Genomic DNA, 27,014 nt, shown 5'->3' on the forward strand with positions numbered 1-27,014 from the left:
CGATTTTGGTTCCAAAAAGAGCCATCACTTTCTTGTATACAGTCAGTTAATACCAAAGAACACTAGACAAGACCTGAAACACACTACTGTACTATATACTAAAGCACAGTGTAAGTATAGTGCAGTGTATTTCCTTTTTCCAGTCAAATGATTTTTGTATTAGGTGAAATACACACTTTGTGTGGCTGTAAAAAAATCAAGAACAACTGGGATTACCCTAAATGTAATTGTTGCAGTTACTTAAAATAAAACAGGTTGATTGGCAGCTATGATCTATTTTGTGTTGATGGGGTGCATTTTTAGTGTCATAATAATGAAATAAAACTGTCAGCCCCTGTTTATCTGTTCTGTGTATCAGAATTTGGCAAGTGAAGGCCATACTTTTTCAAGGAGAAAGGTGTGTCAGTAATTATGACTTTCGATTATTGTTAAATGCTCAGTAAGTTTCTCCATTGACAATTGTGTTTTGAGATATCTTTTGTGAGGAAATATAATTTTTTATTGCGTGATTTCCCCATTTGCTCAATGAATATTATTCAGCTTTTGTATCAATGTCATTTTCAAACACGTAAAGCTATGTTGTTACACAGTGTCATTTCTACAATTTATCAAAGTTGTAGAAATCAACAAAAACTACCGAACTTTTGGTTTATTGTCCACTTTGTGTACTGTTTGGCCAGTTTCTGTTATGATAAAGAATATGCCATATCCAATAAGTCCTTGACGCTCATCCGAGTAGGCATATACTGGTTTAACAGCACAGAACACAATGGGCAGGCTCCTAGTAGCATGTAAGTACACCATTGTCAAGCAAAAATCATCTGGAGTGCCTCATGAAATAGATTATGGCTTGTTCCACAAGATAGAGGGTACCACATTTTTTACATGGATTTTGTACCTATATATAAGACACAGCACTGATTTTTGAGTTGAGAGAGAACAGGGAACTCAGTGTATGAAAAAAAGGTCACCTTACCTGTTTACAAAGACTGGTCATAATATGGTCCCTCTTATCACATTTTTAAAAAAACTTCACTATTTGTATTTTTTTCATCGCTATCAGTATTTGTGTCATTTTCCTTTCAAAATATGTTTTTCTCGCGATCATATAGGGCATTGGGCTTGCACCATTTCTTTATGCCTTTGATTGTAAAATATGGTGATATTGTGTACCCTGAAGAGAGAATCTAATCACACTTAAGGGTAACTGATGCCAAATCGAATGAGTGCATGATTTCCATTGAAAGCCAATAAGATTAGTGTTTTTGGGGACTGTGTTTAAGTTGCTTGTTTGTGACATGATCAAGCACCTACAGTTTTGAAGACATGCCTCCTGATAAAACTGTTATATGACAACTTGCAAATATCTGAGGTCAGTCTATTGCAGCTTGGAGGGCAGCGTGGTGTTCTCTGCCTCAGAAGAAACTATTGGAAAATGTTCAGTAGTATCTGTACCACTCGCAAATGGCCCCACTTCTCAGAGCCTAAGATAAATAGGGTTACGCTGATAGAGGCAGGTAGTTCAAATTGCCGTTCGTTGTGAGTATGACAGCACATATAGGACAGATTATTGATGATGACTTTGCTTCTTTCTACAACTTAACAAAATGGATACTCGAGATCGGTTGTGGACTCTGGCTGTGGACTCGACATGAGTCATTGATATTGCAAGTCCAATCAGTATTAGTTAATTGCCATTGACAGAGTTTTGTGTGTGTGTGAATTTCTCCAGTGAAGTTGTAATTGTCAAAATACAAAAATAATAGTTAAGTCTGTGTGCATGCAGAAACTTTATTTATTACATTAGATGTGCAGTGACGTGTAAAGGTATTCAGGTATTAGCACTTTCCCTCAAGAAAAATTTTACGCTTCAGAATAATGTGGGAGAGGGGGGGGGGGTTAGCTTTCATACTGATACCGTGGTAATTTTGTGTTCTTCAATTCTAGTTGTCCCTGTTGCGATACTTTTTTTATTCATTTATAGTCTACTATTGCAGCATCGTATATCCAAAGTCTCATTGTCATTGCCAATTCATGGAGAGGCCAAGAGTGCAGCTGCTGCCGCTGCATTTGGATTATGTGCCTCTGGCAGCTGACAAATCCCCCAGTAAAATCTTCTGGTGTATGTATGTGTGAGGATCCTGTATCTTCCAACATTAGAATCGTTGTTATATTTTGTGATATTTTTTTGTAAGTTTATTGATTAGCGTTACCACAGAGTATGTAGTTTGTTACTGCAGCTACCATTGGTAACCATGTCCAGCATTTAAGAGAAATCTTTGCCCATTGTCAGTGCTTTTTGAAATTGTGACTGTTGCTTCTTGTGCAAGCTTGACACACAGCATTACCAAGTGGACAGTTGCAGTAGGAAGTCAGCATTGGTTTGTCACACTCTCTAATGCATTCAGGCTCATTAACTGTTCTGCACTCGTATGGTCTACAGGTTTCAGTGTGAAATGATTGACATTGTATTGTGTCATACAGGGCATTGCTAAAACTGAGTGTATTGAACTGTTTTGAAACAAAGAACAACTTGGGTAATAAATTGTACAGTCAGTGGTCTATTAGTAACAACTACCAATTGAACTTTTTGTTGTCATCTCCCTAAAAATACCAGTACAAGAAAGTGGACAGGGTGTAATTGAAAGGTATGACCGTACTCTAAGGCAACATTCCTCACATGTAGAGGAAGAAAATATGTTACATGTGCATAGGTCCAGAAATACTTTATTTCCACGCTAGAGCTCATTTTCTGCTTTTCATAATCACATTCATCAAGGGAAACATGAAGGAAAAGAATATATCGGCGCAGTATGAAACACTTTGCTAACTCATATGGTCAAAATGCCCTCTGTTAGAAGGGATACATGCATCAATCCGGTGTCACATTGAATCCCTGATGCACTGGTGTATCCTGGAAGAGTTGCACATTGTTTTACAGTGCTTTACAATACAGGCATATGAAGGCTCTGTAAATTTTATACCAGGATTCTGTACAAAAAGAGCTTTCAAAAGCCCACCAAGAAATAAAGGTTTTGTCAGTTTAGTGCTGGAGAACATGGAGGTCAAGCAGTTGATCCTCCTCTTACTCAAAAGATGATAATTAATTGCTTCAAACATCCTCCTGCAGGGGCACTGTCGTCTTTCTGGAAATCTCTCCCAATTACAAACATTGAACATCATGGCCATTACCATCTGCTAATCTATACAGCCATTAGGCATTTACCAACTCCGCATTTGAATACACTTCCATTGCCCTGTTATGTAAACCAAGCCCATGGTGAACACTGAACAGTTGATGCCACATGCTTGATGCTAGAACAGCAATGGAGATAGTCACATGTTGACACATGCAATGAAGTGAGTCACATGTCAACGTTACCTTCATTACATTGGAACAACAAACACTGATGATTAAGTTACAGCTGACCATATAATCTAACAAAACATAACTGAGAAGATATTTTGAATGTTTCATGTAAGGAAACACTTCTTGTAATCCTGGTATACTCCGTTGCTGTGTATTTCCCACAATTAGTGTGGTTATGAAACAAAGTAGAAAATGGGCACTAACATGGAAAAGCATTCCTGGACCTACATATAACAGTTCCTATTCCTCAATGTGATTAATATTTCCTGAAAGTTTGGCCATATTTTTTTGTTACACACTGCATAATTAGGTCATTGAGGAGTTGAGGGGGGACGCAGCATCTTTCAATATAGCACACCAACAAGTCATGTTATATGGGCTAGGGAAATATTTAATGAGATAGGAGGGCCACTTGTATGTATAAACATGTGACACCAACTGATAATTCCATGGAATTCTGCGTGTGTTAGATATCCCATGTTTCCTTTTACCTTGTACAATGAAATGAATATTTTCACGCTCAGGCTTTTCCCAGCCTTTGGTCACCTGTAGGACTTTTTTTTGCTGAAACAGTAGTTTACCATTCATTCTCCATTGTGATCTAACAATGCACATTAGATTCATCTAAACTATACTTTGTCCTGACTCTTATTGGATATACTCTTCACATAACAAACAACATAGTGTTTGAGATTTGCATCATAATTGCACTGAAATCTGAAGGTTAGTGATAATTACTTTGGATGGCAGTGATGCTGCTTTATTTGCAACTAAGGAGCAAGCACTGCAGTTGAAATTTGTACTGTGCGAAAACCCCAATTTTTTTATGGCTGAGTTTTGGGGGAAAGGTACAGGTCATATTCAGCTCAGTTTGGCATTAAATGATGAATAGGTTGTTTATGGAGCTGGTGCTTGACAAACACATTAGATTTGTGTAAAAAGGTTGATATGCACAACTTTTTGAGGCCAGGTTTTCCCATTATTTTCCTCATATACTTACATAATGATTTTTCAGCAACTGCTATGGGACATACTCATGATGATAATGCCATGCATTGTGGGTAAAACATAAACTATGAAGGCATGAAATCCACCCACATAAAACTTCTATAGCTACAGATTGCAATTTACATTTTGAAAAAGGATAAAAAATCTCAATTCCAAGGAGTTCCAAGTGATTTTGCTTACTTTGGGACAGCTGCTACTTGATAGTGAATATCCTGCTGCACATGTGTTTAACAGATATTTAGATGGAAGACACTATTCTGTCAACCATCCACCTTATTTAATAGGAAGCTTGATTCATTTCATCTGGTAGTTAATTTCCATGATCGAAACAGGATGTTCATATGTCCACTATAGTTGAAATTACAGATGCTATTGGGCAAAAAAGTTGAAATAGACAAGCTACCTGTTGTGCAGTTTTATCTGGAACAGTGTATGATGAATTACATACTCAGAAACTTTTACAACTCCCTGCTGATATCGGTTGACCTGTCATGCTTCATTTCCTGTGTTCACATTCTTGGTGAGATATGCATTGTTATTTCTAGTTGTGTCAACATTATTTATTTTTATTAAATGATGAAAGGTGAATGATATTGTGTGTGTGTGTGTGTGTGTGTGTGTGTGTGTGAATTAGAATGAATAATGAAGGAATTTGTGGTGCATCACGAGTGCTCCCACAACTCCTTCTCAGAAAATAAAGCTAACTATCAACAGTGAGTGTACACCCTTGTTACAAAACATGCGTTACTCTTCTCCATTGTGGCAGTTACTTGACCTGCACGCCATGGCCCCATTTAAAGTTAAGCAAGTTCAGATGTATGCACTATACTTGCTGTTCGTAAATCATTTCATTTCTGTACTCCTTACTTCTGAACTGGCAGAAATTGAACGACTTCAGGCTGTTAATGCTTTGTGTCTAACCACTCTAATAATAATAATAATAATAATAATAATAATAACAACTCTGTGTACAGAACTATAGCAGCCCTCCTGTGATTATTGCTGTTTCGTTCTATCAATTAATTCATTTATGTGTTTCAAAGTGAATAATGAAGCAATTTCTGAACTACTGCAGGTACTATCTACAACTTGGAGAAGACATTTTCTTGAAATATTTAGCATTTGTTAATATATGTCTGTGTGTTTAGTGGTTGGACTAAGTGGATAACCTGAAACGTCCTCTGGATTAATGCTACTAATTGAGCAAAAGTAATTATTGGTAACTCACATAAACTGTATTGGAGTCTTACAAAATCCTGATAATCTTTTGAAAATAATTTTGTTTTGTGACTGAAATAGAATCGAATCATTAGGTTTTCACACCTCAGAAAATTTTATTTTACCCCTCAGGGGGTAAGTACTGCAGGTTGGGAACCACTGTTCTAGGCCTTAGGAATTTTGTATCACTTTAATTCATGAGTCAGGCCTTAATCAATGAATCAAGAAATAAATTAATATCTATCGGTAAGAGTAGTGGAATTTATCCACATCAAGTAAGATCAAATTGTGTGCTTTGTCAAAAACTATTCCACCTAAACCATGATTCTGTGACTAAAAGTTCTCAAGGAAATTAATAACAAGAGTGACTCGGATGTGTATCAATCATGTGTATGTCCATCTCATCTTAATCAAATGCGGATCTTGAATTCTCCTTATTGTGGTTGTGACAGTGTCTTGTATGCTGATCTGAATCATAGTTTCTTCTGTTGTTTTAAACACAGTAACCATAGACTTTTTTTTTAAGGAAAATTTGAGAAAAGTTGCCATCCATCTATCTTCTTGTTATCCCTGTCTCCTCTATGCCAACTCCATATGTGTAAACAGCACCTGCCGAAAGAGTGGAACACCCAGAAGGGATGGAGGAAATAAAGTGAAACTTCATGGGGTTGAGGGGGGTATGTGTTGTTATTGTAGTGATTACAATACTGAGTCAAATTTACAAAGGATGTGGCAGCCCATTTACGATATTGGACCCCCTTAGGTCTGGGAGCATACACTGATTTGTTTGGGAAGGTTGTCATGACATTGTTGTATCTCCTCATGAGGCGAGCTGTCCCACAACTCTAGCAATTGTTCCTTGATATCCCAAGGTACTGGCACTGGGACATGTTGACGTGCCAGCTGGTCCCCACAAGTTCTATCAGAGACAGGTCTGGAGATCTTGCTGGCCATGTGAGTACCTCATCATCACGCAGAAGGTTCACAGAGACAAAAGTGCCATGTGTAGAAGAGCATTGTCCTGTTGTAAAATTGCACCACAATACTGTTGTCTGAGAGTTAATGTGAAGATGATGGATGTCCATGAAGTACCCTTGTGCTGTCAGAGTTCTGTCAATTACAGTCAGCCGTGATCTGAAGTCATACCCAGTAGCTCACCACACTATGATGCTAGGAGTAACACTGCTGTGCCTCTCCTAAACATTGGAATAATCACACTTCTCTCCAGTTGCTGCCACACTTGGCAATGATGATCATGTGGATTAATACGGAATCACTATTCAGCACTGAATACAATGCAGTGCCATGCAGCACCAGTTTGCAATTCAGGTATGGCACCACTGCAGACACATCTGTTTATGTTGTGATGTTAACAATGGCCTATGCATAGGACGGCAGTTCCCTAGGCCGCCTGGACTGCTGCTAGTATTTGCCAGTGGTACAGAATGACACAGAATGTTGCAGTGAGTCCATTACTTGTTCTTGGATTGTAGGTGCAGCTGTGAAGGGGTTAGTGTTTCTAGTGCACACTATAGGGATCCTACCTTGTGGTGGTCAGACAATGTGATTTAGCAGAACCTTAGCAATGAATATGCCTGCCCTCACGTTCCCATGCAGTTCAACTGGACCACTGTCACACCCGAATGTCCCACAAATCTAGATGCTGCATATTTCGAGCAGCTGGCTCAGTGCTGACCCACAGTGGGGCTCTTTTCAAACTCTTTGTCTGTTGTTGATATGCTGTATCACAAGAGTAAGCAGCATCTGCTTTCTTTACTGCAATTGCCATCTGATGCTGATCACATCCACTATATACTCTATGAGGGCTGGTAATACTACTAAACATGAATAACATCATAGCATTATTGCAACTGTTTTTACTGTCAGAGAAAATTGCAACTCTAAAACATTTACATACCTGCAAATGGTGTGTAAGTGTACAAAGTACCTCCGATCATGTCTTCATTTTGTCAGTCAGTGTATCTGATGATACTTAAATTCTTGACATCTTCACAAATTATGGTATAGCTCTTATTCCTAATACCTAGATATTCTCTGCTTGGGAACTAAATAGTTAAGATAATATTTGTAACAGCTATTTGAAACATATTTGTTGTATTCATGGCTATGTGGTATTTCTCCTGCCAAGTGCCAAATAAATACAGTAAATAAATAATACGGATCCCATCCGTATTATTTTACTTGGTGTCTAGCCAGTTTCTGCAAAAGAATGATTCAGTATTATTTTAACTCTGTGTTGTTGGTATCACAATATGTGCTGTCACAGACTTATGTGCTTGTTAATCAGATACTAATAATGTTTGACAAATGTAATATTAGTGACGTTTTCTTAGTGACAGTTGCTGTTATAAAAGGGCCGTTCAAAAAGAAACGAGCTGGAGGATTAATTACAGAAACCACTAACTGTGTGTTATAAGTATTGGCCCTGGCTGTTGGTACACTTGTCCCACTTTGACAGAAGGTGGTGAATGGCTGTCTCGTATAATTCCCAGGGCTGCGATGTTAACCATTTGCGGCACATACAGCTGGACGTTTTCCTCCGAGGTGAATTGTTTGCCCCTCAGAGCCTTTGTAAGGGGACCAAAAATAGTGTAATCACAGGGAGAGAGGTTTGGACTGTATGGAGGGTGGCCGAGAACCTCCCATTTGAATTTCTGCAGGAGTGCTGTGACTGTGTTGGCCGTGTGAGGCTTTGGACTGTTGTGGAGCAGAATGACCCCACACGTGAGATTGCCTGGTCGTTTTCATTTGATCGCTTGGCGAAGGGTGGTCAAGGTTTGCGAGTAATGCTGGGCATTCACTGTTGTCCCGTGCTACAGGAAGTGAATCAGAAGGGGGTCATCTCAGTCAAAGAAGAATGTCAGCATAACCTTTCCTGCACTTGTGTGGATGGCCTTGGCTTTTTTGGTGGTGGTGACCCTGGATGCTTTCACTGGAGACTTTGTCGTTTTGATTCTGGTTCGAAATGATGACACCATGACTCTTCTGCAGCCACCACTTGTGCCAGGAACACGTTCCCTTCCCGAGCATAGTGCTGCAGATAAGCAAGACAATGGGCCATTCGACATGCTTGCTGGTGTGGTTGAAGACTGGGGCACCCATTGGGCTTGCACTTCGCACATGTGCAGTCGTTCCTTCATGATGGTGTGAACACTTCCAATGCTCAATCCGACCACGGCTGCTATGGCTTTCACTGTCACTCAGTCCTAGGTAATGAGTGCATCCGCCAGCTGGACGATGTCATCGGTAATGCAGTGTGGTGCTGCAGACCGTGGGTCATCGGCGAACGACAGCCGTCCTTCCCTGAAGCGCGTGTACAATGCCTTGACTCTTGCAAGGGACATGCAGTGTTCGCCGTACACTTGTGACATTCGTCGATGAATATCCGTTCCACCTACTCCTTGTGCTGTCAGAAATAAACACCACCTCTTTGCTCTTTGTTTGACACCTCCATGTCACTGTTCACAATATGACTGGCAACATTGGACGATTGATGCATGCTGCTGCTAGCTCTGTATAGTCACGTGACATGCATGCGTGCCCTCTAACGATGGGCTGTGAACTTCCACATTGTGTTCGGAACCACACCTTGTTACACTCGCCACGATATTACTGTCCTGTCACCAGTTTGCGCATTCCAGACTCCAGCTCATTTCTTTTTGAATGCCCCTTATAGTAAACTCTTCTACTATACTTCTTTGGAAAGATTTCCCTGACTCAGTAGGAGAATGATATTGTATTAAGGACAGAGGAGAATTTACATTACTTTAGTTATATTTCATTTATCCATGGAGAGGGGTCTCTGGAATGGGGAAGAAGTAGGGATATATATTTTATCTAAATACAGTTTGATTAACATTGTGATAGGTCATTGTATCACAGTGCTAATGTCAATTGTAAAATAACACAAGACATTAATTTTAAATGTTTCTGTTGATACACCCTTCAATGGAGTGTGGAGAATTGTACAGTAGAAAGTTCTTTAATTCAGTCTTAAACTCCACCACATTGTTGTTTGCATTGCAGAAGAATGCTATGATGTTGAGAGCAGAGGAACCAATCTTTCCTTTTTTCCCTATGTCCCACAGCTGTCAGTAGTGTGCATTATTGGCCATCTGAACATTATTGTCTTGCTAGTAAGATTTCATTTATCCAGCTTCCATGTATACCTCTTTGTTGTTACCTAATTATGCTCTCCAGTATTCTTTTATTTGAATATTTCAGTGGTTGCTTGCACATTACTAGTGCTGTAAACCATTTTACAGCAGCTATAGATACTATGGCGAGACAGATTAAGAATTTGACTGATTTTATTCCTGATGCATCACTACATTGAAAAGGTGTGATGATTTGTTGCTCAGGTCTTTGTATGGGAAGTTTTTGCTTTGTATTGGCCCAACCATACGTTTCTTTTCCTTATATTAGCACAAAACCACCATTTCTTGTCACTAGTAACGATACTGATGATGATGATCACAAATCAGTTGATGAAAAGCAAGCAGTACATATGAACACATGCTGATTTTTGTGATTTTGGCTTGGAGCATGCGGTACCGAAATGCCTGATCGTTTAACCTTTCCCATTTCGTGCAAATGTCGCATGATGGTGCATCACAGTTTACTCCATTTGCCAGTTTTCGAGCACACTGATGTGGGGTCATTGTGGATTAATGTATTTAAACAACCTTCATCAAACCTGAAACATCTTCCTGTACGTGGAAAGTCATTAATGTAAAAATGATCCTTCATAAATTGACAGAACCGCATTCTTGCCATGCTCTGTCCACTGGTATTATCCCCATACAAGTTACAAATGTTTCTAGCTGCCTCTGCTGTTGTCACCCCTCCATTGAACTCAAGCAGAAGAATATGTGGGAAATGTTCACATTTCTCCACTTGGCACTCCATTTTCTAGTGTCCGCAGCTCCAGTCAAGATCTCCAAATGATAATATGACAATATGTAAGCTCAAATAACAGCAGTGAACTATAGGAATTGCTAAATAAACCCACAAACCCATAGCAATCTGAAAAAAGAAACTGTGAGCCTATGCGCCGACCTAATATGATTTATTATTCCCATTATGTTCCATCAAGTCATTTACAATGTGATTTGAAGTTGGGAACTGATATTCTGTTGTACCACTATTCATGTGCTAACTTACTTAACATGGCCTTTGATTTTATCCAGCTTCCATGTATACCTCTTCATCCTCAGTTCTCCTCTTAATTTATTTGTTTCATAGCAGTATTTCTTTTCACTGTGATACCATTTTTCTAAATTAATTTGAAGAGTGTGGTCATTGTAATTACAAGAGAGAATCAAGAAGTTTCTGTTCAAAGGCCGTACTGTCCAGAATTGGTATGCCAGCTGGGTAAAATCACTGAGCATTGAGGCAATCATCCCAACAACACACTGGTTGAAAATACCTGTATTGTAAAACACCACATCCTGCTGCACAAAGAAGACAATAACTGCATGCTGCAAACCCTCATCTGACAGGAATCATAAACCCTTCAAGGCTGTTTTTTAAGTCATTGAAGCATGATTATCACACGGGGAGAGATTGGGACTGTGGGGAGAGTGTTCAAGTATCTCCCACCTAATTTGGTGTAACGTCTGTGCTATGACATTTGCAGTGTATGGAAGTGTGTCATCATGAAGCAGCAGTACCCCTTGGTACACCATTCCACAACAGTGGTTTTCGACAGGCATGCTGCCCCAAACACATTCTTTCTTCTCCTATGGATGGTTACCGGTATTTGGTCTTTGACAGTCAAGAAAAGAGTAATAGCATGCAGTCCTGTTTAAACACTGTTGGTAATAACATCGCCATAGTTCACATTTCCACATTTACTGCAGCACTTTAGAAACACAAGAATGACACACTAACTCCTTGCCTACATGTCGGTGCTTATGTACCCGCATTGAAGTGAAGCTACATTGTGTACACACTGCAGCAACACCCTCAAACAGAAACTTTTTGATCACTTCTTGTATTTCTTGAAACAATTGTAGAATTGATTTTAGTCTCTGCAGTTAAAAAGACACGAACATTAAGTACTTGGCTACAGAAAATAACTTGTTTGGAAACGGAACATTGTTCTTTGCGTGAAAATAGGGAAGGACAAGTGATCACTGAGTGCAAAACTGGAGTGTGGGTATTGGGTTAATTATTTTCGTGTTCAGTAGATTCATGATTTTTACTGAAATAAATCAGCTGTATTTTTATGAGTAAAAAATGAGTTAATTATGTTAACACATAAATCTAATAGTTTTCACAAGAAATCATTTTTATTCCTGTCTGTTCCTCCGTCTCCCTGAGGGATAGGTGAGTAGGTCTAGGGGATGGAAGTCTTTGTTGTTAGTTATAGTTTACATGTCAATTCTAGTGCAGTTATTATCAAAATAATAATAATAAATTCATAATTTCTTGTACCTGCAGGATGTGGCCAGCCCAAATACAAACACAGCAGCTCCAGCAGTTGCAAACACAGAACCAGCTTCATCAGAAGCAGGTACAAAAGCAGCAACTGCAGCAGCAGCTGCTGCCACAGCCCACTTCTTTGCTGCAGCAGCAACAGCAGCAACAACAACTGCAGCAGCAACAACAACAACAGGAGGACCAGCAACAGCAGACTGGTCCTCGTACCCTTGGGATGACCTCTGCCATCAGCCTTGCCATGCCAAAACCCATTGACATTCAGAGAACTCTAGAACTGCAAGAAGTCCTTAAACCGTATAATGTATTTGAAACTGACGAAGAGCTCAATCATCGGTATGTTTACTGAGTGCCAGTGTTTGACTTTAGGTTTTTTGCAATGAAATGTTGACCACATATTTACTCTTTTGGTTATTACAAACATGTTTATTTGTTTAAAAAAAATTCTGGCAAAGTCGTAATAAAGTTAAATATTTTTTCGTATTGCTGTTATGAACTGCATTTAAGAGATTCTAGCCTAACAAACCTTTGTAATAGAATAATTTTAGCAATCAAATTGTGACATAGGGTGTTATTGGAAATGTCACAGTGCATTCCTTTGTACAAAATAAGTCATCACACACAATAGTAGATTCTTTCGCTTAGTATTTCAGAGTTGGGCATATGCAGAGTGTGTCTTATGACAAATTTTGATTCTCAGATTTTGTGTTTTATTTTATCTCAGTTCAGTAAAACCCCTTCTTAACGAATCTCCGGGTACCTAAATATTTTTTTCCTTAGATGGCAGTTTTCTTAAATGGATGGTTTTGCCAGTGTACATGAAGGGCATGACCCAGAATCATAATTCAAACATATTAAGATGATGTAACAGCTATTTATTTATAAAATTACCAATATTCTTTGCTAAAAATTTAAATGCAGTAAATATATAATTATTTCACTTTTCACAGAACACCACATTTTATTTATTTATTTATTTATTATTATTTTAATCAAGAAGTCTTGTCTTGTTCTTCCAGCATGAAAGAAGATGTTGCTCCAGCTGGTTGATATAAGTTAGAGTTGATACATCTACATTAAAAGAGAAAATTTCTGACAGTATCAATTACTTGCACTGCGGCAGTGAAACGTGATGCAATGCCCTCCTGCTCCTCCTCCATCATCGCTGTCACCGCCAGCTCCTACCTGTGTTTCTTCATAAGAATTTAATTTGCATTAATCTTCAGTGTGAAAGTCACAGCAAACAGTGTCCCAGAAGGTTGCACTTTCAGAAATAACAGTTTTGGTATTCCATTCTTCTTCAAAGACAATGTTTTCTTCAATTGATGTCCCGTAGTGAAACAGTTTAACACAGACTATTGTGTTACAGAATTCCAGGTTGTAATAAACATATCTGGCGTCCATCTTGGCATCAAAACACACAAAAAAATTTTAAACATTTCTGGCATCTGTGGGGACTGCTGTTTTACTCATAAGTATGAAGAAGTGTTTTCATGTTTTGGAAACACTTGGGAATTAATGTGGGAGGCAACTTCTCACTTCAATCTCTATTTACATGCAGTAGCATTGCCATCTTTTCTTTACATATTTTTATCTCTGTGGCATTTTTCTCCCTTAACCCTTTCGCTGCTACAGATGCACTCTTTGCATTCTGTGCTGAGGTGGATTTTGTTATGATTGTACTGCTCATCAAATGTGGTACCTGTGCTGAGAGATGACATTCTGACCGATGTTGTTGTTGTTGTTGTTGTTGTTGTTGTTGTTGTGGTGGTGGTGGTGGTGGTGGTGGTGGTGGTCAGTCCAGAGACTTGTTTGATGCAGCTCTCCATGCTAATCTATCCTGTGCAGGATTCTTCATCTCCAAGTAACCATTGCAACCTACAGCCTTTGAATCTTCTTATTGTATTCATCTCTTGGCCTCCTCCTACGATTTTTACCCTCCACATTTCCCTCCATTACTAAATTGGACTCCCCCCCCCCCCCCCCCCCCCCCCCATGAACCATGGACCTTGCCGTTGGTGGGGAGGCTTGTGTGCCTCAGCGATACAGATAGCCGTACCGTAGGTACAAGCACAACGGAGGGGTATCTGTTGAGAGGCCAGACAAACGTGTGGTTCCTGAAGAGGGGCAGCAGCCTTTTCAGTAGTTGCAAGGGCAACAGTCTGGATGATTGACTGATCTGGCCTTGTAACAATAGCCAACACGGCCTTGCTGTGCTGGTACTGCGAACGGCTGAAAGCAAGGGGAAACTACGGCCGTAATTTTTCCCGAGGGCATGCAGCTTTACTGTATGATTAAATGATGATGGCGTCCTCTTGGGTAAAATATTCCGGAGGTAAAATAGTCCCCCATTCGGATCTCCGGGCGGGGACTACTCAAGAGGATGTCGTTATCAGGAGAAAGAAAACTGGCGTTCTACGGATCGGAGCGTGGAATGTCAGATCCCTTAATCGGGCAGGTAGGTTAGAAAATTTAAAAAGGGAAATGGATAGGTTAAAGTTAGATATAGTGGGAATTAGTGAAGTTCGGTGGCAGGAGGAACAAGACTTCCGGTCAGGTGACTACAGGGTTATAAACACAAAGTCAAATAGGGGTAATGCAGGAGTAGGTTTAATAATGAATAGGAAAATAGGAATGCGGGTAAGCTACTACAAACAGCATAGTGAACGCATTATTGTGGCCAAGATAGATACGAAGCCCACACCTACTACAGTAGTACAAGTTTATATGCCAACTAGCTCTGCAGATGACGAAGAAATTGAAGAAATGTATGATGAAATAAAAGAAATTATTCAGATAGTGAAGGGAGACGAAAATTTAATAGTCATGGGTGACTGGAATTCGAGTGTAGGAAAAGGGAGAGAAGGAAACGTAGTAGGTGAATATGGATTGGGGCTAAGAAATGAAAGAGGAAGCCGCCTGGTAGAATTTTGCACAGAGCACAACTTAATCATAGCTAACACTTGGTTTAAGAATCATGACAGAAGGCTGTATACATGGAAGAACCCTGGAGATACTAAAAGGTCCTGACAAAACTCTACCATCTGGTGAGCAAGATGTATGAAACAGGCGAAATACCCTCAGACTTCAAGAAGAATATAATAATTCCAATCCCAAAGAAAGCAGGTGTGGACAGATGTGAAAATTACCGAACAATCAGTTTAATAAGCCACAGCTGCAAAATACTTCTTTACAGACGAATGGAAAAACTAGTAGAAGCCGACCTCGGGGAAGATCAGTTTGGATTCCGTAGAAATACTGGAACACGTGAGGCGATACTGACCTTACGACTTATCTTAGAAGAAAGATTAAGGAAAGGCAAACCTACGTTCCTAGCATTTGTAGACTTAGAGAAAGCTTTTGACAATGTTGACTGGAATACTCTCTTTCAAATTCTAAAGCTGGCAGGGGTAAAATACAGGGAGCGAAAGGCTATTTACAATTTGTATAGAAACCAGATGGCAGTTATAAGAGTCGAGGGGCATGAAAGAGAAGCAGTGGTTGGGAAGGGAGTAAGACAGGGTTGTAGCCTCTCCCCGATGCTATTCAATCTGTATATTGAGCAAGCAGTAAAGGAAACAAAAGAAAAATTTGGAGTAGGTATTAAAATCCATGGAGAAGAAATAAAAACGTTGAGGTTCGCCGATGACATTGTAATTCTGTCAGAGACAGCAAAGGACTTGGAAGAGCAGTTGAACGGAATGGATAGTGTCTTGAAGGGAGGATATAAGATGAACATCAACAAAAGCAAAACAAGGATAATGGAATGTAGTCGAATTAAGTCGGGTGATGTTGAGGGTATTAGATTACGAAATGAGACACTTAAAGTAGTAAAGGAGTTTTGCTATTTGGGGAGCAAAATAACTGATGATGGTCGAAGTAGAGAGGATATAAAATGTAGACTGGCAATGGCAAGGAAAGCGTTTCTGAAGAAGAGAAATTTGTTAACATCGAGTATAGATTTAAGTGTCAGGAAGTCATTTCTGAAAGTATTTGTATGGAGTGTAGCCATCTATGGAAGCGAAACATGGACGGTAAATAGTTTGGACAATAAGAGAATAGAAGCTTTTGAAATGTTGTGCTACAGAAGAATGCTGAAGATTAGATGGGTAGATCACATAACTAATGAGGAAGTATTGAATAGGATTGCCGAGAAGAGAAGTTTGTGGCACAACTTGACCAGAAGAAGGGATCGGTTGTTAGGACATGTTCTGAGGCATCAAGGGATCACCAATTTAGTATTGGAGGGCAGCGTGGAGGGTAAAAATCGTAGGGGGAGACCAAGAGATGAATACACTAAGCAGATTCAGAAAGATGTAGGTTGCAGTAGGTACTGGGAGATGAAGAAGCTTGCACAGGATAGAGTAGCATGGAGAGCTGCATCAAACCAGTCTCAGGACTGAAGACCACAACAACAACAAACTAAATTGGAGATTCCTCGATGCCTCACAACATGTCCTACCAACTGATCCCTTCTTCTAGTCAAGTTGTGCCGCAAATTCCTCTTCTCGCCAATTCTGTTCATCACCTCCTCATTAGTTACGTGATCTATGCATCTAATTTTCAGCACTCTTCTGTAGCACCACATTTCGAAAGCTTCTATTCTTGTTTAAACTATTTATCGTCCACGTTTCCCTTCCATACATGGCAACACTCCATACAAAAGCTTTCAGAAAGGACTTCCTGACACTTAAATCTATACTCGATGTTAACAAATTTCGGTTCTTCAGAAACGCTACAAATGCTAGAAACGTAGGTTTGCTTTAGCCTATCTTCTAAGATGAGTCATAGGGTCAGTATGGACAGATATGAAGTGCTCATGATCTGATTTTTCAAAAAATATTTACGCATCTTATAGGCTGCTATCTTCACTTGATGAAGAACTGAATTTCATTTCATTATCCTTTCATACTTACTGTGCTGCTTCAGGTAAAACACTACATGAAACTTTAAAGAGTTTGCAGAGGTAAAAACACATTACATAAACCTTGGTTGGTTTTAGCCCATACATTGCAGTGAGTGAAATGTAGATAAGATATCAAAATTTTGTTTAAAATTGAGGACCTCATTTCATTCTCAAGTTATTGGGTGTTATATAAGCGTGTCATTCGCACATGATGTGCCCTTTTACATTGTTGCACACCACGAATCATGGCCATAACAATCTTCGTATCTTATAAATGATTCAAGATGTCAAAAAGAGGTTTTTTTTTTGCAAATTATAGCGTGCAATAAGGCACATAAGTTGTATGATAAATACTCGAAACTTTTTTGTTCACAAAGATATGGAAGTAACTCTTCCGCAGCAGTGAGAGGTCAGCATCTCAAAATACATTCAGATGTGTCATGCCTATACATGTCCACAACACCTTGGAAATGGTGTAGCAGGATGTGTACACACGCCCCAGCAGCAAAAAGGGTTAACGGTATATGATTTTGCAAGAAATAAACTATAGAAGATGTCAGTGTCTTCAAGGTTAAAAATGTATGTGGACTCATAATTCCGTATTTAATCATGTCAGTGTAATCTGTGTCCAATAGTTTACACTTTCTATAATTGGAGCCTCACTTTTTTATAACTCATCAGTCCTTTATTGGTTTGATGCTGTCTGCCACAGATTCCTCTCCTCTGATAACCTCTTCATTCCAGAGTAGCACTTGCACCCTGCATCCTCAGTTATTTGTTGGATGTATTCCAGTATCTGTCTTCCCCTACTGTTTTTACCCTTTACAGCTTCCCGTAGTACCATTGAGGTTATTCCCTGATGCCTTAACAGTGCTGTATCATCCTATACTGCTTTTTTGTCAGTGTCTTTCCTTTCTGTGCTAATTCTGTGAAGAACCTCCTCATTCCTTACCTTACCAGTCCACTTAATTTTTCACTGAGTGAGGTGATGCAGTAGTTAGCATATTGGACTCGCATTCGAGAGGGTGACAGTTCAAACCCATGTCTGGCCATCCAAATTTAGGTTTTCCGTGATTTCCCTAAATCACTCAAAGCAAATGCAGGGATGGTTCCTTTGACAGGGCATGGCCACTTTCCTTACCCATCTTTGACACAATCCGAGCTTGTACTCCGTCTGTAGTGATCCTGGTGTCAGTGGGACAATAAACCCAATTTTCCTTTCTTCCAGTTAATTTTCAACTTTCTTCTGTAGCACCACGTCTTGGACACTTTGATTGCCTTGTCACAGATTTCCCTCTGTCCAAGATTCACTACCGTTATAATGCTGGCTCCAAATGTACATTCTCAGAAATTTCTTCTTCAAGGCATCTGTTTGGTACCAGTAGCTTTCTTGTGACTTCATAATCACTTTTTATGTTCTCCTTGCTCCTTCCATCCTGGGTTATTTTGCTTCCAAGGTAGCAGAATTCCTTAACTTCATGTACTTTCTGGTTATCAATTTTGATGTTGAGCTTCTCGCTTTTCTCATTTCTGCGACTTCTCATTACTTTTGTCTTTTTCCAGTTTATTGCCAGTCTGTGTTTTGAAAGCACTCATTCCAGTCCACAGATCCTGTAATTTTTCTTTACTTTAACTGAGAAAAACTATGCCATCAGCAGATCTTGTCATTGATATCCTTTCACCCTGAATTTTAATCCCACACTTGAACGTTACTTTTATTTCTGTCATTGTTTCTTTGATATATAAACTGCTCAGTAGGGAGTGAAAGACTGCATCTGTGTCTTACACCCTTTTTATTTCGAACCCTGTGTTCTTGATCTCCCAGTCTTATTGTTCCCTCTTGGTTCTTGTATGTATGAGGGGTGATCAAAGGATAATAGGAATTTTTGTTTTTTTAAACAGTATTTTATTTATTCATCATCAACATCGGCTTTGTCCCCTTCAAAATAATCCCCCTCAAGTCTAATATACTTGTGCCAGCACATTCTGTAATCTTGGAAGCACTTCTGGAGCTCTCTTTTGGTATGGTATTTAGTTCCTTCAGCAATTCTGTTTTTATGTCATTTATGGTGTTAAAATGACATTCTTTCATGATTCTCTTCAGCCGTGGGAATAGGAAGTAGTTTCAGGGGGCCACATCCGGCATATACGGTGGCTGAAGCAATGTAACAGTTTTGTTGTTTACCGAGTAACCATGAACAAGCATTGAGGTGTGAGCATGGCATTATTGTGATGCAGTTTCCCCGAGTGGTTGGGCCACAGGTCTCGTCATTTTCTTTGGATTGCTTCACACAAATAACTTCCATGCAGTATTCATTATTGACTGTATGGCCATAAGGCAGGAACTCACCATGCACTATCCCGTTATAATAAAAGAAAACAATGAGAAGAACCTTCACATGCTGTCAGAGTTGTCAATTTTTTTGGTGTGGCTCTTCAGGGAATTTCCACTGGGACGTTTGGGGCTTGGTTTTGATGTCATACCCATATAACCATGTTTCGTCACCTGTTATAACCTTCTTTAGAAGTTTTGGTTTGCTGTCGACTTCATTCATCACTTCTTGAGTGACATGTTGTTGGTTGAAATTCAACAGTTTCGGAACAAACTTTGCTGCTACATGTTTCGTGCACAGATGTGCAAGAAAAATTGTTTGGTGTGAACCAGAGGATATGCCGGCATCAACAACCACCTCTTTGATGGACGATTTGGCTATTTTACAGAACCATTTTCCTTATTTCTTCCACATTGTCGTCAGTAATTGACTTGCTAGGGTGTCTGTGGCAGTCGTCCTCGCATCTTCTCGATTCTGTTCGAAATGTTTATACCACTCATAAACTCCTGTCTTACTCCTAGCAGATTTGCCAAAAGCTACAGTCAACATTTCAAATGCAGCACTGCACATTATTCCATATTTTTGGGAAAATTTAATGCAGATTCTTTGAATCATCCTTTTCGAAAGTACAAATTCTCCAAGCACTCGAAAGTATGTAAAACCTTTTCAGCTGTTAACAATAAACTAAATATTCAAAACACCTGAAAATGCAAACACACATCAGTAACGTGGCTACCAAAAAGATAAAAATAAAAATTTGAAAATCAAAATTAAAAAAAAATCTTTTGATTTTTTTATCACACCATAACCCAGCTTTCCCTGTAGCTTACTCATATTTTTCTTAGAGTTTCATACATTGTGCACCATTTTACATTGTCAGACACTTTTTCCAGTCAACATATCCAGTGAACTTGTCTTGATTTTTCTTCAGTCTTTCTTCCATTATCGAGTGCATCATCATAATTGTATCTCTGGTGCTTTACCTTTCCAAAATCCAAACTAATAGTCATCTAACACAAGCTAAAATTTTGTTTTGGATCTTCTATATATTATTCTTATCAGCAGCTTGGATGCATGAACTGTTAAGCTGATTGGCAATAGTTCTCGCACTTATCTACCCCAGATATATTCAGAATTGTGTGGATGATATTTTTCCGAAAGTCCAATGGTATATCGCCAGTCGTAGGTTCTACACACCAACTTGAATAGTTACCACTTCCCTCCATTCCGTTGGAATGTTATCGATCCCTTCTGGCTTATTTCGCGTCAAGTCTTCCAGCACTCTGTTAAATTCTGCCTCTACTACTGAATCCCCTATGTCTTCCATATCAACTCTAATTTCTTCTTCTATCATGTCGTCGAACAAGTTCTCCACCTCATAGAGGCCTTCAGTGCACTCTTTCCACATATCCACTTTCTCCTTGACATTTAACACTTTGAAGACCAGCTTACACACACTTGGTCCAGAGTAGTGGCCATTTTTAGTGTTTTTTGAAATGTCACTGGCCTGTTTCTATATAAGATATCTTGAAACTGAAAACATATTATGAAAGAACAGTCTTTAAGGTTTATTTTAATTATATTGCTTGATGACAAAATTAATAACAATAAACATAAAATGTATGATTTTGGTTTCACAAAAAATGCATTTTTTAGTTTTGTGTAAATTAGCAGGTAATTAGCTTCAGTGTGGATGATTTTGAAGCATTTTGGCATGCAGAGTGGTACATTGCATTCTGGACACCACCAACTGGTTTCCTTCCTACCTGCTTTACCACTAGATTTTTTTGTTTTCTCAGAGCTAACTTTACTCGCCCTAGTTCGATGCTCCTTCTCAGTGGCTGAAATTTTTTTCTGCAAAGTGTCGTCCTGGAAGTCTGTTGCTGTGAGTTTCACTAGGAACATCGTCTAGTGCCAAATTTGTACCTTTATGAATCAATCCTTCACCAGTTTGTCGTAGAAAAGTGGAAAAATGGCAGCTCTTTCTTTGAGCAGGAGTCCTAGTTTCCCGATATAAGACAAATGCATTTGTTGCAGCCAGTATAAGCAAGTGGATGAAAAACATCTTCCACTGCTTCACCTGTTTCCTCCTAACTGCGTAGTAAAAAATCATTTGATCACTCCTTTCGACCCCTGTTTTGTAAATATTATAATCTAGAATGGCACCTGATTTTGATTTTACTTTGATACCTTCCTTTGTATGATCAGACGTGTCAGAGCTGGTCATTTTGTGCACAGTGGACAGGCATAGTACATCTCTTGTGTCTTTCCACTTCAAGCAAAGCGGATTATTCCTCCTCATTGACACAGACTCATAACTTTCCAGTTTTTTGGAAACAATTTCGTTTGGTACTTCCTTTCGGTTAGTCACGCATGTACCTTCTGCTTTCATTTTTATTTTGCCACAGAAAATCGAATATTGTTGGTGGAGTTTAAAATTTGTCCATGTAAACAGTGTGCCCTTTTCCCAGGTAATCTGCTAGCAACCTCTCAAATAATGGTGTTATGGAGTTGTCTTGTGTTCCTTTCCCAGCATATACCTCCAATCTAAGAACTTAACCAGTTTTGGAATCGCGCACAATAAACATCTTGATTCCATACTTGTCAGGTTTATTTTTTATGTACACTCGAAATGCCACTCTTCCATGAAAACCACTCATGCCTTCGTCAGTAGTGATGTTTTCTGATGGGTAAAATGATTTTTACAATTCTAATAAGAAATGATCGAGGATTGGCCTGACTTTATGCATGGGGTCATGTTGAGGTTGACGTTTCAGAACGTGAGTTGCATTGTCGTTCAAATGCAGGTTTGATAATATTGCCTTGAATCTGTTTCTGGCCATAACAGAACCAGGGAAAGAGGTTGAAATAAAATTGTTGGTAGACCAGTAATCAGTTTTGGTTTTTTCACAAGACACATGTATAAATATGCCAAAAAACAAATACATTTCGTGCAGCTTTACTCCAATCCATTAATTACAAAAACTGTGAGGCTTTATCCTGGAAGGTGTTTTGAGTTTGTCATAAACAGACTTTTCGTAGCTGTTTGTTTCGGATTTTGTGTGTTTCATTATGGAATCAGGGGAAAAGATCAAAAACACACCGAGTGGAGTGGAATTCTCATGAACAGCTGCCATTACTCCACTTTTCTCTACAAATTGTGGCGCAGTAGGCTGATTGTCAGCAAATTTCCAGCCTAATTCAGCATCAGTGGGTTTTTTCCACAAAATTCGTTGTCTCTTTGTTGGAGGTTCAGACAGCTGTGTTGTAGCTGACGCCTGTGTTGCAGAGGATGTACTTTGTTCAGTAAACACCACCTGCACAGATGCAGGCTCATCAGATTCCTCTGCAAGATAGACAAGATGAACAGAAATAAATTTTCTGCTAACTGAAGCAATTCGAGCAATATAAGTTGTAATAATAACACTGAAGAATAACTGCCCTAGACAGCTCCTTACCTGTATCTGAATCCTCTTCATTCCCTTCACATTCAGACATTTCCCACTCAGAACCAGACTCATCCAATTCTTCTTCTAAGGCTTCTAAAATTTCTTTCTCACTCAGAAAATGTGACATATTTGAGAGAAAAATTAACAAGAAACGCTAAACAGTAACGAGAATGTTTGAAATTCAGGACTACACCAATGCACAGTGGCACAGTGTGTCATGGAAGCTGCTATGCGTGTTTTGCCATTTCTTTTGACATAGTTCTAAAACCAGAACACACAGGGGAGCAGCAGTCAAGTGACATATAGGCAGGCGTTCCACGCAGCACTACCACAGTAGCCGGCCTACTTCCAGAAGGCTAATAGGCTGTGAGTGGCATGTAACGGCCCAACCTATACTTGAATGCGGTTGTTTAAAAGCAGTTCTGTGGCCCGACCTATACTCAGCCTCGGTTGCCTAAGTGTTAACAGTGGTATTCCCATTCCACTTATAATATTAACATCCATGTTTTTAATTTCACAGAAGGTTATCTTGACTTTTCTTTATGCTGAGTCAGTCCTCCTGATGATAATTTCTTTTTCAATTTCTTCACACTTTCCCTGCAGCATTCACTTACTATTCATTTCATTCATTAGTAATTTGTATTGTTGTTCCTGTCTTTCACTGAACCTTTTTGTACTTTCTGCTTTTGTCGATCAGTTGATATATTTCTTCTGTTATCCATGATTTCTTCGCAGTTACCTTCCGTGTACTTGTATTTGTCTGTCCAACATCTGTGATTGCCCTTTCTAGATGTGTCCACTCCTCTTCAGCTGATCTGCCTACTCTGATGTTCCTTATCACAGTATCCAAATCCATATTGAACTTCAGATGCTTCTCATCATTCCTCGGTACTTCAGTATCCCACATTCTTCCACACGGATCCTTCCAGACAATTCCCTTTAACTTCAGCCTATTACTCATCACTATTAAATTGTGGTCTGAGTGTATATTTTCTCTTTGGTAGGCTTTCAATCCAATATGTGATTTCGGAATATTTGTCCACAAAGGGGATGGGATCTTCCCATGTCTCTGGGTCTTTTTCAAGTATACCTTCTCCTCATATGATTCTTGAACAGAATATTCACTATTACCATCTGAAATTTGTTGCAGAACTGTCTCACTCCTCACTTGTTTCTCCTATCAAGCCAGTAGGCTCCCTTAACGTACCGAGCGAGGTGGCGCAGTGGCTACCACACTGGACTCGAATTCGGGAGGACGACGGTTCAATACCGTGTCTGGCCATCCTGATTTAGGTTTTCTGTGATTCCCCTAAATCACTCCAGGCAAATGCCGGGATGGTTCCTTCGAAAGGGCACATCTGACTTCCTTTTCTAATCAGATGAGACCAGTGACCTTGCTGTCTGGTCTCCTCCCCCAAAACAACCCACCTTAACTCTTTATTCTGTTATTCTCCCTACAACCACTTTCCATTCTCCCACAATCATTAGATTTTCATCACCCTGTACATACTGAATTATGTGTTCAATATCCTCGTATATTTTCTCTGTGTCTTCATCTACTGCTTGTGACATTGGTGTGCATATCTTAACTGTCATTGTCTGCATTGATTTGCTATCAAATCTGATAACAACATTGTCACTGAACTGTTCACAGTAGCTTCACTGTGCCCTAATTTCCTGTTCATAAAAAAATCCTACTTCCGTTATATTCTCCAAATACACATTGAAATGACAGGCTATGGTGTTCTTTAAAATGATTCAGCCTGTCATTCGGTGCACTGAAATTTCCAAGGTCGAACTTCAGAGCAGTTTCACGAATCTTATCTTGCAGTATGTTTCCACTTGTAGGAATACTTTGACTTCTCAGTACTTGAAACAACTTTAGAAGAATATTGTCCACATCATTCAATGTAGACATATGAATTTTCTTCTGTTTTGGGTCCAAAGAAATTGTTAGCTTCAGCATTTAAGAACGCTTTCTCATTTTTGAATGTGCTGCATGGTTAGATGGCACTAAATTTTGTGTGTTTTCCATGCCTGAAAGCTGTATGTTAGGATTAGTCATTAGCATTCTGGGTGATATTCACCTTATTCTGAAGTGTGTGCATTCTGTGTTTGCAGGCCGTAACTCCACAAAAGTAAAATTGAGAACTTTGACACTTCAGTAAACAAACTACTACACTTTTCATGCTCCCTGAACTCAGAGAGACTGTGACATCAGATCACGTGAAATGTTGAAGTTGCATGGAAATACATTTCTGATTCTTTCAACATGTCTGTCGGTATTGCTACAAGCAAAGTGGAGTTATTGACAATTATCTAGGTTTGTGTAGAGTGGTTGAATCGGCGACCATTTATTGTGTCACCTGACAGAAAATACCACCTGTGTGAAATGGAAAGAAACCAGAAACTCACTTGAACATATTAGGTATTACGTAGAAAATAGATTTCAGTTATCAAAGTGTTTCATGTTTATTCCTTAAAAACAGACTTTTTTTAAAGTAGGGTTCTTTAAAAGCAGGGAAAAATAACACTGTTCTCTTGGGAGTTGGGGTTTACTGTATTATGTTTTCAGTTTGCTACTTAAATGTCCATTGTCGTGAATCTCGTATTTTCATCACATACAGGCTGATTATCCTGATATGGTTTCTGATTTGTATGGACTGTGTCGATATTTTCACTTGTAGCTGGGCTGAAGCAGTGTTCATATAATTTAGGAGTAAAGAAGACAGCATACCTAGTAGTAGGAGTATTGATTCCTTGACAGGCATACAAAAAAGAAGAATCTTTTAACGAGCTAAAGTACACAACTTACATAGCCATCTCCCACCTAACACACACACACACACACACACACACACACACACACACACACACACCTTCACTTCTAAAGAAATTCCAGTAGGAATAGTCCCCCCTCCTGCTTGCTTCTTCAAATTTCTTGTGGATGCTGTTAATATAAATGACTCATCCTGCTTTATATCCTCTTGGCTTCCTAATTGTAAAAAGCTAAATAGTTTGCTAGGAAGCTTCAGAAATTTACCCTCTTTGGTTGTTTATTGTCAGTTACTGTTTCACACTTCATATGCAATTGTCCTTAATGTGCCATGCCTTTATTCGTACTGGTCAAATTACTGAAAGTATGCTCTCCAGCTATCAGGCGGTTATCATTAGCAGCTCTTTGTGAATATTTCGTTTGATATTAGAAATTATTACCTGTTCACAGTCTCATCTTTATTTTGACCAATTACCATTTTATTTTTCGGATTTGAGGTCCAACCCTATTTCTTTAGTAACAGGCTGCGTGTTTTAGACAATTTCGTAATACTTCTGATAAAATATGATCTGTTTGAAACAGCTCTTTTGTGGTTGTGCTTGTGGACCCTGAGGTAGCAGTTATAACATAACCCCAATTTTCATTGCTGTATATGAGTGATTTTTATGGTCCTTGCACTCAAAGTTCCTTCTGAGCTGTATCATCCTTAACTTTCACAGCTGCAACAGTTCAGTATGAATGTACCTGTTCATCGTACAATATAGTGGTATTTGTACTGTTAATGACGATGTAGGTACACAGCTACACAGTGTAGGTACTACATTCCTTTCTGAACAAAGGATGGAAGTGAAGTTAATCTTCTTCCTCATCTCCTCAGGAGAAAACTTGATGACTTTGGTAATTTCATGCCAATCATTATTTTGTATTTTATGTTGAAAACCTCTTGGCTCCCACAAGCACTTCCACATCTGATATTTTTAGTTACTACCAAGACCTTTTTATTGCTAACATAATCAAGCATGACTATTGGATTACTGTTATTTAAAATGCAGAGAAGTAGGGTGATGGTGAAAGCAAGTGCTCTCTTCTGTTTGCAATTTGGCAAATGTGAATATCTTTTGATGATCTGCAAAAATACTGACAACTGACAGAACGCAAAACTAACACCTAAAGATGCAAAACCATATATATATATATATATGGTTATAATAGAAGGAAACATTCCACGAAGAAAAAATATACCTAAAAACAAAGATGATGTGACTTACCAAATGAAAGTGCTGGCAGGTCGACAGACACACAAACGAACACAAACATACACACAAAATTCAAGCTTTCGCAACAAACTGTTGCCTCATCAGGAAAGAGGGAAAGACGAAAGGATGTGGGTTTTAAGGGAGAGGGTAAGGAGTCATTCCAGTCCCGGGAGTGGAAAGACTTACCTTAGGGGGAAAAAAGGACGGGTACACACTCATGCACACACACACATATC

General features: G+C 39.1%; 1 protein-coding gene across 4 annotated transcripts in view; it reads left to right on the top strand.

Moving 5' to 3' along the window:
* LOC126190762 (poly(A) polymerase type 3) overlaps positions 1–27,014 on the top strand; it is a 175,000-nt gene that overhangs the window by 16,163 nt on the left and 131,823 nt on the right. For all 4 annotated transcript variants that reach the window (XM_049931280.1, XM_049931282.1, XM_049931279.1 and 1 more), the window contains one exon: positions 12,062–12,394. In XM_049931280.1, the coding sequence (XP_049787237.1) occupies positions 12,062–12,394 (333 nt within the window). The remainder of the gene's footprint in view (positions 1–12,061; positions 12,395–27,014) is intronic.

This window comes from Schistocerca cancellata, chromosome 6 (assembly GCF_023864275.1).
Source record: "Schistocerca cancellata isolate TAMUIC-IGC-003103 chromosome 6, iqSchCanc2.1, whole genome shotgun sequence".
Classification (NCBI taxonomy): Eukaryota; Metazoa; Arthropoda; class Insecta; order Orthoptera; family Acrididae; genus Schistocerca; species Schistocerca cancellata.